Source organism: Dryobates pubescens, chromosome 1 (assembly GCF_014839835.1).
Source record: "Dryobates pubescens isolate bDryPub1 chromosome 1, bDryPub1.pri, whole genome shotgun sequence".
NCBI classification, from domain to species: Eukaryota; Metazoa; Chordata; class Aves; order Piciformes; family Picidae; genus Dryobates; species Dryobates pubescens.
The window spans coordinates 6,327,033-6,340,498 of NC_071612.1; the positions used below are offsets into that span (position 1 = coordinate 6,327,033).

The 13,466-nt window shown below is 42.7% G+C and overlaps 1 protein-coding gene across 1 annotated transcript in view; it reads left to right on the plus strand.

Moving 5' to 3' along the window:
• The window catches only part of PTPRG (protein tyrosine phosphatase receptor type G), a 429,887-nt gene that overhangs the window by 83,732 nt on the left and 332,689 nt on the right, over window positions 1-13,466 (plus strand). The window contains exon 2 of the mRNA XM_054160911.1: window positions 13,179-13,283. Within this exon, the coding sequence (XP_054016886.1) occupies window positions 13,179-13,283 (105 nt within the window). The remainder of the gene's footprint in view (window positions 1-13,178; window positions 13,284-13,466) is intronic.

Consider the following 13,466-nt stretch of genomic DNA (forward strand, 5'->3'; position numbering starts at 1 on the left):
AAAGAAAAAAAAAAAGAAGAAAAAGACAACAACATGAGGTTTCCTTATGAATAGTCCTGCTTTTGATTTCTCTAGCAAAGGCTGGTGTATATGGAGAATGCAAAATAAGAATAACAATAAAAGCATATTTAATGGTGAACAGCTTTCTGGAGGAAAAATCATTTTTGATAGTCTGCAGTACTGGAAATTGTTTATAGTTGTAAGATGCAGCTTTGCAGATCCTTGTCACGGAGAGGATGAATGCTGTCGCAGAGCAAACACTGATACGCTGTCAATGTTTAAGGCATTTGTTATTTGAAAAGTAATTTCCTTATTATAATGTATTTTTAAATTGTTTAGACTGTGTGAGAGAATATCTGTTGTGCTATTAATATTTCCTTTTGTGAACAAGCCAGGACATAGGATATTGCCATGAGGAAATCTTTTAAGCATTGTGTGAGAGCACGAATCCGTTTTTAACGCTGACACCAGCTATACGGGCAATGGAATATTGTTACAGTTCACAGCGAAAGCATAAAAGAAGCAGCATAGAATATGGAAATAACAAATGCAGAGCACATGCACGTACCTTGGAATTAACTTGCCTAAGGGGAGTTATTTTCTTGAGTAATTAAATTTTCTGTGGGTATTGAGGACCATTCTGGGGCTTTCTGAGTCAAGTGGGGACTAAGTACAAAGCTGTATTGTTATTAGACAGTCAAGACAATCTGCTTGGGAAGTGAGAAACCTGCAGCAGTCAACAAGCTTGCTTTCTGTAGGTGGGCTCAAGTGTCCGTGAGGGTTCCTATGATCCTAAGGAAACAATCACATTTGACAGGCTGTGGGCTGTGCACTAGATCTGTCTTCCACCACACAGTGCTTTTGTTGTGTGTTTTTAATAACTTAAGTGCTTGTAATAACTGTAAGATTAGTAACAGTAGAAACTGGAGAATGTTGCAGACTGGTTGTAACTGGAATAGGAAAGGAGCGAGCTTTTGTGTCTGAACCTTCCAGAGAAGAGGAGCTCTAAGGGGAAGTGAAAGCTCAGGCATCGAGTGTGCAGCTCTCCAGCTTTCTTCTACCCATGCCAGAGCTACCTTCTCCTTTGTTGGCCTGGCAACATGGGACCTGTTCAAATTGGTCAGGAAGGCTGTGTGCCTCCCTGCTGACGATCACTTAGACCATGGTCTCTATTCTCAGCCAGAGCCTATCTGCAGTAGCACTTAAGCAAAGCATGTTTTGCTCCCAGCACTTGTGCACTAAATGTCTCTTCTCAAACCTGCCCCTTGCTTAAAAGATAGTGTGCATTTGAGCTCCCACCGTGCTCATTACAAGGTGAAAGCATCCCTTTGTTCCTTACAGAGCTCTTCTCTTCTCCTCTTTCACTCTTGTGCTATGAGAGCACTTCTTGTCTGAAGATCAACACTTCTGAGTGCTTTAAAATCTAACTCTTTATGAGGCTTGTTATGAAAATTGATCTATGAAACAAGGAGGTAGAGAGTGGAGTGTTTGAGACTTGGAAATATATGAGCATGAGCGCACAAAAACAAGGCCAGGCAGAGCTGAGCAGCCTGTGGCTGGGCTGTCCAGACCAGCGCAAAATAGGGCACAAGGTGGTTGTTAAAGATTATTTGATGCATTCCATGTGTCGTGTGTCATCCCTTTGCATTGCTCCTTCACCTGCCTTGGGTCTTAGATTTTTGCTTAAAAATGATGATCTCTATTATTTGTCTCTTTTTTGAGTAATGGGCCTCAAACAGCATGTGGCACTGCAGTGACAGTCTTGCCAAAGACTGTCTAAAACTGAGTTATTGCTTCCAGTATCTCTGCATGTGCCCCAGGATAGCAACTGCCTTTTTCTGCAGTGGTATTGCAGCATGAACTTTCATCTAATTCATTATCCACCCTAATGCTCAAGTCTTTCTGCATTACTGCTTTCTAAACAGCAGTCCCTCACTTCATTCCTGCACTGCTTATTATTTCTTCCCAACTGCATAGCCTTATATCTGTCTTCAGTGGAATGTCTCACTTACATCAGCCCGTTTTGCTGAACTTGCCAAACAGCCAAATATTTTGGAGGCATTCTTGCTTGCTTCTCTTCCTCTTGGTTTAGCATCATTTACATTTACTGAGTGTGGTGTTAGCTTTGTCCTGTAGGTAGTTAAACTGGCTGTATAGGAAAGAACAGTGACCCTGTGCCTTTTCAGACTGTGCTGCATACTGTTGCTGTATGATTACCAAGTGTGCCTCAGTACTGGCAATTTTTATCTATTTACTTCATCTGAGCTCTATTCCTACTTTTTTTTGTGTGTTCCTGTTGCCAAAGGCCCTAGTAGTCTTGCTATTAGGAGTATGAGGTTTTGTGTCAAGTGCTTTACTGCATTCTCCAGAGACAAATGACTAAGGAATCAAGCATTAGTTTTGGACCCTAAACCACACTAGAGCCTTCTGCTGGGAAATTTCTGGGGAAAAAAATCATGCCTGGGTGAAAAAAAAAATGGAGGACTGCAAAGCTAAGATGGAAGTTTGATTCATTTTACAGATGATATCTGTAGTATTTGTCATGTCTTTTCCCTTTGAACAATGCAACTTGCATGGAAAGAAAAGAAAGCGCTCTCAAGATGGCAGGTCACATTTTGTGGTATATATCCCTGACTAAACTTGTTCAGTCAGCACAAGAAAACCCTCTATTTACCTCAGTTTTTCACTTCACATTTGTATTTTGGGAAAGAAGTGTGGATGAAACCTTTTGCTGCAAAATCTGCATGTAAGGTGTCAGCACAAAGCAGGTGGAAATCCCTCTTTTGTAGATCGTAAGCCAAATTAATACATCTTTACACAAATAAAAATGAATGCTTATTTTCTTGGTTCTACCCAGTGTGATCCAAAAATTATTTTTGTGGATCTGGCTTGATTTGCTGTCATGTGCTTGAGGCACTAAATCTGGACTGCCCGAGTCCTGCTGATCTTTTTCAGTGCAGAGTGATTTCTGCTTGATCCAGGGGAGAAAGCTGGTTTATGCCCTTCCATCTTTGCTCAGGGAAATCTCCCATCTGTAAATGGTGAGAACAGACTGCAAACTGAGAGGAAGACACCCCACTGTAGGACTGGAGCATTTCTCCTTTCTCTTCTCAGATTGAGCTTTCTACCTTCTGCATTAATTTGAAAACCTGAACCAAATAACCAGCAAAAGATTGATGTGGCCTCACTTTATTTCCCACAGTCAATAAGTTGTTAAATGGGCCAAAGGACACAGGTTAAAAAAAAAAAATGTGTAAAGAATGAGGGATTTTTATTAGCTGACAGAGCCCCTGTCTCTGAAGGTTTTATAATGGGCCATGCACCATGCCCTGCAGTGGGAGCAGCTCCATTGGCTTCATACAGTCCTTTGCTGTTCTCCGTGTAAATGAAATCCACACTGTGCCCTGCATTTTCTCCTGGCTGAATGCTGACTTAGCTGCTCCTTTGATGCTGGAGGCAGGTCAGTTTGAAGGGATGTCTTGGAGCGAGGGCTACATTTACACTGCGGGCTGAACTCTTCCCCAGGAGAGATTTGTCACGCTTACACAAACCCAGGGTCCACGCTGGGAACTCTACCTCAGTTTAGCAGACTTGGTTTACCCTGGTTTGCAGATGCATGCTTGTCTTTCTTGTCTTTACTGCTATACAAAGGTGGCTTTAATGGGATGATGACATGAGCAGTGAAATTGTAGATTACCTACAGGGAAGCCTGAGCATGTCTGGAAAGATGGCAGCTGGAGTGGACAGAAGTCCTGCACAGAGCAGGTCTGCAATACAAGGCCCATTCTATGGTTCTTTTGATGAGTATAGTAAATATTTTTTGTCAATATACTTCTGATGTGACTTAAGGGAATCTGTATTGGAAATGTAATAAGGCTGTACTAGGACAAATGCTGGCAGTAGATACAAGCAAATTATTTCCAGAGCAGTGAGGTGAAATCAGTGGTTTTGCAGGAGCTTGTGTGTTTTCCTGAGTATTACTGGCTTTAGTGAAATGAAAATTGTGTGATTCTGCATTAAAGAAGGAATTAAAAGTACAAAATGCTCCATTAAGGTCACATTCATTTGCTGTTCAGAGGCTGCTCTTCTAACAGTGTGCATGCTGCAGCACCTGGTTGTGTGAGAATGATACACAGGTGGTTCTGGCCATGGTGTAAAACCTCTAAGATTTAGGTAAGGCAACAAGTGAAATAAAGCCCCCTGTGGCCATTGTGAACTTGTCATGTGAACAAGTCTCACAACATGTGTTCCTGCATTTCCTGGATAAACCATGCCATGAATGAAGAGACCAAGATTGCCCCTTCTCAGTGTGCCTCTGCTGACAGATTCCAGTCCCTTTGGCACAAATACATACATAGAATACATAGAATAAACCAGGTTGGAAGAGACCTTCAAGATCATCGTGTCCAACCCATCAACCAATCCAACACCGCCCAAGCAACTAACCCACAGCACCAAGCACCCTGTCAAGTCTTCTCCTAAAAACCTCCAGTGATGGCGACTCCACCACCTCCCCAGGCAGCCCATTCCAATGTGCAATCACTCTTTCTGTATAGAACTTTTTTCTAACATCCAGCCTGAATCTCCCCTGGCGCAGCCTGAGACTGTGTCCTCTTGTTCTGGTACTGCTTGCCTGGGAGAAGAGACCAACATCCGTCTGTCTACAACCTCCCTTCAGGTAGTTGTAGAGAGTAATAAGGTCACCCCTGAGTCTCCTCTTCTCCAGGCTAAGCAACCCCAGCTCCCTCAGCCTCTCCTCGTAGGGCTTATGTTCCAAACCCCTCACCAACTTTGTTGCTCTTCTCTGGACTCGTTCCAGCAAGTCAACATCCTTCCTAAACTGAGGGGCCCAGAACTGGACACAGTACTCGAGGTGCGGCCTAACCAGTGCCTAACCCCCTAACCAGGGGCAGAATGACCTCCCTGCTCCTGCTGGCCACACTGTTCCTGATGCAGGCCAGGATGCCATTGGCCCTCTTAGCTGCCTGGGCACACTGCAGGCTCATGTTCAGTCTACCGTCGACCAGCACCCCCAGGTCCCTCTCAGCCTGACTGCTCTCCAGCCACTCTGACCCCAGCCTGTAGCTCTGCATGGGGTTGCTGTGGCCAATGTGCAGAACCCGGCACTTGGATGTGTTAAATCTCATGCCGTTGGACTCTGCCCATCTGCCCAGCCTGTCGAGGTCCCTCTGCAGAGCCTCTCAACCCTCCAGCAGATCAACTCCTGCCCCCAGCTTGGTGTCGTCGTGCTTCATCTGGATTCCCCCTTGTTCAAACCTTGAATTCAAGCTTGCCCTTGGGGAAATAGTGCAAAGATGTTGGACCTGGCTTTATGAGCAGTCATTTTGCCCTGATACCTGCATTTTCATTGCCTTGGTTCACTCTGACCAGGCTACCCTAGATATTGGAGAAGTGAGTTTATCTGTTTTCTTGCTCGTATCTTCTGCAAATCAGTCAGCACTGGCAGAGAGAGCATCAGCTTTCCTGTGGAGGTCAAACTTACTTATGAACCTCTGCTCTGAAGTTTTATTTCTGTGTTTGCATCACACAGTGTTATGAATAAAATTCAGAAGTGATGTGAGCCTTCTGAAGTACAGCATGGAGAGGTGATGAACAAGGATGAGGATTCCTCCTTTTAAGAAATGCAGGTAATGATGGTTAACAGAAGTCTGAGGGACTGTGAAACATGTGCAGACCAAGAGTTTTCAAGGTTACAGAGTTTTCAAGTGCTCCCAATTATTTTTCTGTCTGACTACACAAATTAGACATGTCTGAAGAGGAGTCTGATTTTTAGGAAATAATGTGCATTGGTTATTTTCAAGGTATCTTAACTTAGATGCCAAGAAAACCAGTGTGTTCAAGAAATTTTTCTTAAAGGTAAATGGAGTTTATCTCTGTGTTCACGGGAGGGTCAGGGAACACTTCAGCATGATGAAGGTTTTACTCTGAGTGGACCAAATGCAGCTGGTTTTGGTGTGTTTGCAGTTCCCAGTGATTGGGGATGCGTGTTTCTGATGCTGGGGTCCTCAAACTTTGTTTCTGCAGCTAGCACCATTGCATGATGAGTGTGACATGAGCAGCAGCCGCTCCACCCTGGAGGAGTGCAGTTGTTTGGGCATTTGTCAAAAGATAACAGACTGGGCTCTTTCATGACACGCACATATGGGTAGATTAGAGCTCCTGTACTGCACTCTGAGAACAATCTAGTATTTTCCAAGTTCTCTGGCAGCTTTGTTGCAGGTTGCTGTTCCTTCTGAAAGGGATGACGTTGCAGTTGGTCTAATTTGTGCTTTTATCTTGAGGTGGAAATTTTTGGCACTGTTGGTTATGGGTCTGACTGTGGTTACTCTTAGCAGAACTGCTGCAGGTGATGACAGTTGATATCAGTGGTCCAAATTCACAGCTAATGCCAGCAGAGTGTAAGCCATGAAAAGGGAAAACCCACCCCTTTCTAATTGTCTAGCAGCATCTGTCTTTTCCTGGCTTCCCAAGCTGCTTTTTCTCAGTCCCCTTATTCGGGCATCATTAATGCAACTTGAAGTTGCCTTACTGTCTTGCTAATGAGCTTTGCTCATCTTGCTTATAAAGCCAGGCAGACTGAGAGAAGGATCTGTGGGAAATTGTGACAGGAGACTGGTTTGCTTTTTCTTGGAAGGACATTGGCTCTGCTGGAGAGTGGCTGATAGCACTGGGCATTGTGGTACCCTTGTTCTGATTTGGCATAAGGCTTGCTCTGATGTAGGAGATACTCCTGTTACCTTTAAGCTCCCTTGTAACATAAGGGAGACTACACTGAAAATCTGTTCTCTGTTGCTTGTCTGCATCAGCTCTAATGCTTTGGGAATTGCATTGTGTTGATACATTGGAGTAATATAAAATTGCATTACACTTGCTGGCTTTGAACTCAACAGGTTACCAAGGGTTAATGCACCTGGTGACTGGTGTATTCATGTTTGGGATAAGGGCTTTTAATTCTGCTAGTTAATTTAATCCCCACAGTTTGACAGCATGTTCCCTGGACTATTTTTCATCTTCAAATTGCAGTCTGCTGGTTAGTTCCTGTAAAGGCCTGCTGTGCTCTGCATTTATGTTCTTGTTCTTAGGATTTGCGCTGTAACCACATCATCTATCAGGCACGTGAGCACCAGGGAATGAATGGTGTGAGAAGTCCCCCTGTCCTCTTTAGGAACAGACCTATGGGTTGTGCTCGTGCAGGAATTAAAGGGCTGCCTGGGTCACTGTCATCTGGGAAGGGGCTCTGCATCTCTTGGCAGATGGGTGCCACTTCCTTGTGAGAAACTTGCGACATGTATCTCCCATATTTCATTAATGGAAAGCTGCAAAAATTGATGTGCTGCATTCACAGGAGAATTGACTTTGTCTTTTATCTGATAATCAGAAGAAATCTCTGCAGCATAATCAAAGGAAGGCGGCTCATTCAGAATACAATTTGTTGATGCTGCCTGACCACCATATGCTGTTGTAACTTTCATCCTTCTTTGGCAAGATATAAAATAATCTGCAAAATATGGGAATTTGTGGCTGAAGAGTCTGTTTTAAAGTAATGCACTATCAAAATGGATTAGCTGTGCCTGAAATACTTCTAGATTTATGTGCTGTCAAAGGATGCTAAAATATTTAAGGCAAATAGCCTATTTTTGTTTAGGAAGTCATCCATGAAAGAGCCTGGAGAGATGGATCTAACCATTATTTATTTTAATTGTAGGAAAATATTTTAATTGTTCTGTATTATAAATTAATTTCCTATCAGTTTTTTCCCTCCTCTGTTTTTCCCCTTCTGGCCCACTTGACATTTATTCTAAGAAATTGCCTGGAAGCTTAAACTCTTCTCAGCAGAGCGTTGTGTTGCAGTCTGGAGCACTGCGGTGTCTTCAGCTTACCTGCTTCTCTTTAGTGCAGTCCAATTAAAACTACAGTAAACTCACCTAGATAGAGCTGCTGCATTTTTTCCATGAGGCTTGCTTGAAGCTATAGGCTTGCAGATGGCTAAGTGCCTTGGCTCAGTGATCTCTTAAAGTCCATTTGAAAGATGACAGGAAAGCCCTTCAGGTAATGTTTCTGTGTCCCCTCTCCCTTGTACAATGTGGTGGTGTGCAGTCTTAAAGGAAATAGTGGTTTACTTGTTTGTGAGAAGTTTCCTTTCTGCTGGCATTGATTTAATAGCTAATTTCTAGCATTCCTTATAATTTAGGGTTTTTTTTGCTACACACTAACAAGATTTTATTTTCACACACACACATATTAATTGTTTACAGTGTGACGCTGCTCTAGATTCTTATAGGCACTTGTCCCCAGAGGCTGGCTTGCTCTCCAACAGTAGCACCAAGTTGAACTACATTAGTGGAAAAAGTACTTCCACATTAGGGACTAAGACTGAAATGGATTCAGCTGCGAGTATAGTCCACAGTAGCAAGCCACAGAATGATGATGAGCTGGACAATGTGCATACCTTTGACTTGGTACCATTTTAATTGGAGCAGCTGGAAACAATTTGTGTGTAATCTTTGTCTTCAAAGAAGGCTTAAATGAATCCGAGTTTGGCACACAATCTAGTTAATCTACCATCATAACTAATGATTTCACCATTCAGACATAAAGTATTGACCTGAAAGGATTTTTTTCTTACACAGCTGGTGGGTTGATACCTTTTAAACACTAATGCCGGGGATATAATCTCCCTGAATAGTATAATAGTTTTATATTTAAGGTAGATTGGGGATAAAATTTTGTGTTTTCATGTGGACCGCGAATACCAGTAAGGTATTCAGGCAGGAATTACCTTATCGTACCTTTGAGGGCACTTATCAAATCATTTTTATTGGGAAGTTAATACATGGAGACAGAGAGAATGGAAAGCTGCTCCGAATGCTAAGGCGTTGCATTGGGTTTGCTGTCTGCAGCTATGCAGCACGGGTTGATTCATTTAGCACATCATCTAAAATCATGTAGCGCTCAGTACCGATTAAAATTATATGAAATTGTGTGTAAGAGATGTCTCCATGTTAGCTTTGAAGGATCCTCTGTTCCTTGCAGAAGTAGTTCTGATAGGCAAAGCACAACTCCACTGACTGGTGTCTATGAAGCGTGACACCTGCAATACTGCACCAGCAGCCAGAGGACTTGCTTAGGATTTAATTTCACGCTTGTGTATTTGAGCGTAAAGATTGGTTCCCCTTCTCTTTTAATCGTGTATCTGCAAGTCTCACACCATATATTATGGTATTCATTACCCCTTCTACCATCAGCGCTGGCATGATGTATCAAAGGAGAGCTTGCAAGGCAAGATTGCTGTCCCTTCTCTCCCTCTCTGCCTCTTGCTCTCCTGTGGGTGCCTATATTCTACCCCATCCCTCTGTTTTGGCAGCTTCATTTTAAGCTTTCATGGAGCATGTTACCCCAACCTCCCGCCCCCCATTGTCCCGATTTCCACTTCCCCAAACTTTCCAATGTTCCCAGAAGAAAGGAACCTCTCCTGTGTTTGCTCCATGCTGGACCAACCCATCATAATGGCTGGCTTTTCTCCAGCATCCCATTTTGTGGGAGTGGAGCAGGAAGCCTCTTGGCTGCTCTCTGTTCTTGAGCTGTTAACTGTCTCCCAGCTGAAAAAGACTTGTGGAAACTTGTAGTGATTGGTGCTAATATAGCTTAGCTTCAATATTTTCTGCAGAATTTGTTTAGGTGGAACATCTTGACTGGAATATGCTAATGGAGTTTGAGTCAGTTATGTGCATGTATATTTGCTGAAACTGTGGAACTAGGGCATTTAACAAAAATGAATAAATGCACTCTAATTAATGGAGCTGAAAAAGGGGGTTTAGGTGTGTATGTTTTCAGGGAAAGAAGCAGATTCAGCAGTGTTGGGACACCTGCTGAATTTTCATTGGTGGTGTCAAGTTGGTTTGGTCAGAAGGTACATCCCCAGCCTCTACCAACATCTGGAAAAGGCAATTATTCTGCCTGTAATATGAGATGCTTTTGATACATAAAGCACCCTCTTTCTGTAGTGACTAGAATGCGTTGGCTCTTCCAAAGTTCTATCTGAAAAGCCAGTGTATGCTCTGTTCTGTGCCTTGCACCTCTTCAGCACAAGAGAGCCCCTTGACCCCAGTTGACACCACAGAACAAAAGCACAGTTCCTGATGACTTTACCAGTATTGCCAACAATAGCTATTTGTTCCCACGGTGTTTTCTTGGAGTGTTTGTGTAGCCCCATGCAGAAATGCATGGCCATGCTGCAAACAGGCTGGGGAGCTGAGCTAGCTTAGGGAAGAAGGGGATGCTATGATTCTTGATAGGCAGACCATTACCCTTACAGTTCACAGAGTGACCAGAGATCCTGATCTCTCATCCTATCTTCCAGAATTTCTTCAGCTATCCAGTAAATGTATATCTTCCCTAAATTGCTAATGACTGCTGAATTGCTGCATGTTTGTAAGGGGACTGATGACATTAATGCTGGGCTGTCTTAACAGGGAGGCAGAATTTTATTAAGAACAGGATGTTCCAATTTATTTCTTTATCAGTCCTTCAGATGATGGCTAGCAGTATCACCAGCAAGTCCCTTCCCACAGCTCTCATGACGAATACCTGAACTCCCCTCTTGGTTTGTAACATCCTTTTTGGTGGAAATAAGTCAGTTGTACAGTGTGGCTCTTCACCACTTACAAGTGTAGAGAAATGTAGGAGTCTATGAAGCGTCTACACAGAAAACTAAACCTGCATGTTTTCACAAGAGTGTCTGGGGTTTAATTGCATAAGTAAGATGCTGACTGAAGCAAACATTCAATTTCACATTAAAGTTGGGCATTCATAAAGGCTTGGATTTGCATAATTTAATTTTCTGCACAGGGGATACTGAAAATCAATGGAATGATTCATTGCTGTAGCATGGTTGCCATGTGGCTTTTTGATAGTTCAGGCTAGAAGTACAAAGGGTTTTACAACTTCAGATGTTTTGCACTGACTCAGAGCCTTGTTTACCTTCAATAAATATGGATTATTTAGACATAGCTGCTTTCTTCTGATGGTAAGGCACACAGAAGGGCTCCCTGAGCAGGTATCTGCAGGAGTACCTTATTTCTTGGAGGAGGCAGGGTGAAATCTTCATTCTGCCTGCAGGAATCAATTTTTCTGGGCAGCAAAACCCTCACAACTATTTGCTTCCTCTATGTAGAAGATGCTCAGAAGAAAGCTGCTGTTGTCTTTCATTTTGTAATAAGGATGGGCTTCAGGTGTATTTCTCAGCACATGCACTTAAATGAATAATCAGACCTTTCTTTCTTTATTTCTTTCCCCCCCTAATAAACTTTCTAGCCATCCAAGTTATTTCTGTTTTCATGGGATTTTTATGCTCTCAGATCTTTTATTTTTTTTCCAAGAGAGCTTGGGTCTGCACATCCCTTACCTCCTTTTTCCTGTTGAAATGACTGTCTGCTGCCTCCCAGCCAGGTAGACATAATGGGGTAAATCAGAAAAGAACAAGGTATGTGACGTAATGCCGCCTTCAAATGCTGGTAGCACGATGTGTTCCAGTGTTTCTAGTTCACAGCCTAGAGAGAATTAGCATTTAGATAGTTGCCAAGAAATCTGTAAAACTCATTCAAAGCAGAGGCTCATAATAAATTGCACAATTAGTACCTTTGCTCACACAAGAGAAAATTTGGCAGGGGCAGACCTGTAATGCCTTTCCTGAGATTGCATGAAATCCATTAGCCATGTTGCAGAGTGAAAGGTGTCTGTAGACCTGCTCAGCGCACGTGGATAGCCCTCAGGCACGGCACGCGCTCTGCTGCTGTGGTACAAAGTGGGTGTCACTCACATGGCTTTCCAAAAGGGAAAGAAAGCCAAGCTCTGAGTTACTGGTGCTTGATGTTCAATAAAGTCCTGTTACAAACTTCATTTCAGCCCAGCTGTAATTGGCCTGGGAACAGAAGGGAATACAGTGCTTGATGACTGCATACAGGTAGCACTGCTTTACATGGTTTTCTAAAGCTAATTTCTTCCTGATCAAATAAGTGGTTTGGGATTAACTGATCTTAAATTTCCATAGAGACATTTGGTGCATACTTGTCCTTCACATTCGGCACCTTCAGATCTAAGAGGGTTTTTGTTTGTGTTGATGTGTGTTTATAATAGCACAATTTTTTTTTTTGGCTGTGGTGCTTTGACAAAGGTAGTTGAATTCATTAAAGATGTTTGTGAAGGCACAGACCTCCAGCTGGATTTATTCAGATGCATAGAAACAACAAGCAAAATTTGCACGTAAGAAACTCAAGCAATTCACATTCTCATGGAAGGTGTGCATTCCATTACAAGGGAAAAAAACAGTAATATGTGGTTTGAGGTATAAAAGAATGGTCCTGGCATGCAATGTAGGATGTGTTCTTTTCTGGGTTTGCTGATGAATGTAATTCCTTCTACCTTGTAGAGCTTTACAAAGATGTCTTCATTGTTGGCCTTTCCCTGTCATATTGTAAGGCATTGGTGTTCCATGTTTGGTCTATGTCTGATGTGCACAACCTTCCTCTGGCTAGAATACAGTGCTACCCATGTGCGTCATTCGAGTGAATCATATGAGGTGACCTTATCCAATCCTTGCTCATGTTGAGGGAGTTGCCCAGTGTGTTGTGGGCTCAGATCTTCAGGCTGTAGGTGGAGGAGATCTATTTGGTCTTGAGTGATTTTTCAGATGTGGCTTTAACTAGGTGCAGTTATGATAACCAGGATAACACTGCACCATCATATTCCATGTGCTTGCATTTGTGTTCTTTTAAGGATCTTGATAATAACTGCCTTGAATTTATAATTACTAGTTAGGGATTCCCTAGCTAAGTAAGCTATCTTTTGGGTCTAGGCAAAGCAAGTTTGGTCATTGAATCATGGTTCATACTCATTTGCTTGTTTCTGTCAAAACTTCCTGGTGGGAACTATTGGTGTTAGGCAGGCGTGTGCCAGATGGGAATAATGACATTATTGAGTCCTGGCTTCTGTAAATCATCCTCGGATGGTGGGTTGTCATGGGTAAGGAACACGCCTGTTAAAATTATTAAGCAATGCCAAGTTTGTAGTCTCTCTTCAGTGAAGAATTAAGCTTCAAAGTATAAATTCTAGGGAGTAAATACCACTTTCCTAATGATTCCTGCTTCTTCTCTTCCCAGCTCTGACTGAAGGTTATGTTGGCGCTCTGCATGAAAACAGACATGGTAGTTCTGTGCAGATACGGAGGCGAAAGGCTTCGGGGGATCCTTACTGGGCATATTCGGGTGAGTTGACTTCCTCCGAAGAGTGAAACATAAAATGTCTCCACACCCAAATTATTTACTTGCTTTTGGTTACTACTGCACTCAAAAATAGTTTAAAGTAGTCCTACAGTGTATTTTCTTCTGCTGGCTTCCTTACAAACTTTCTTTACACATCTCCTTCCTAGCATTCCTCTCATTTACCTG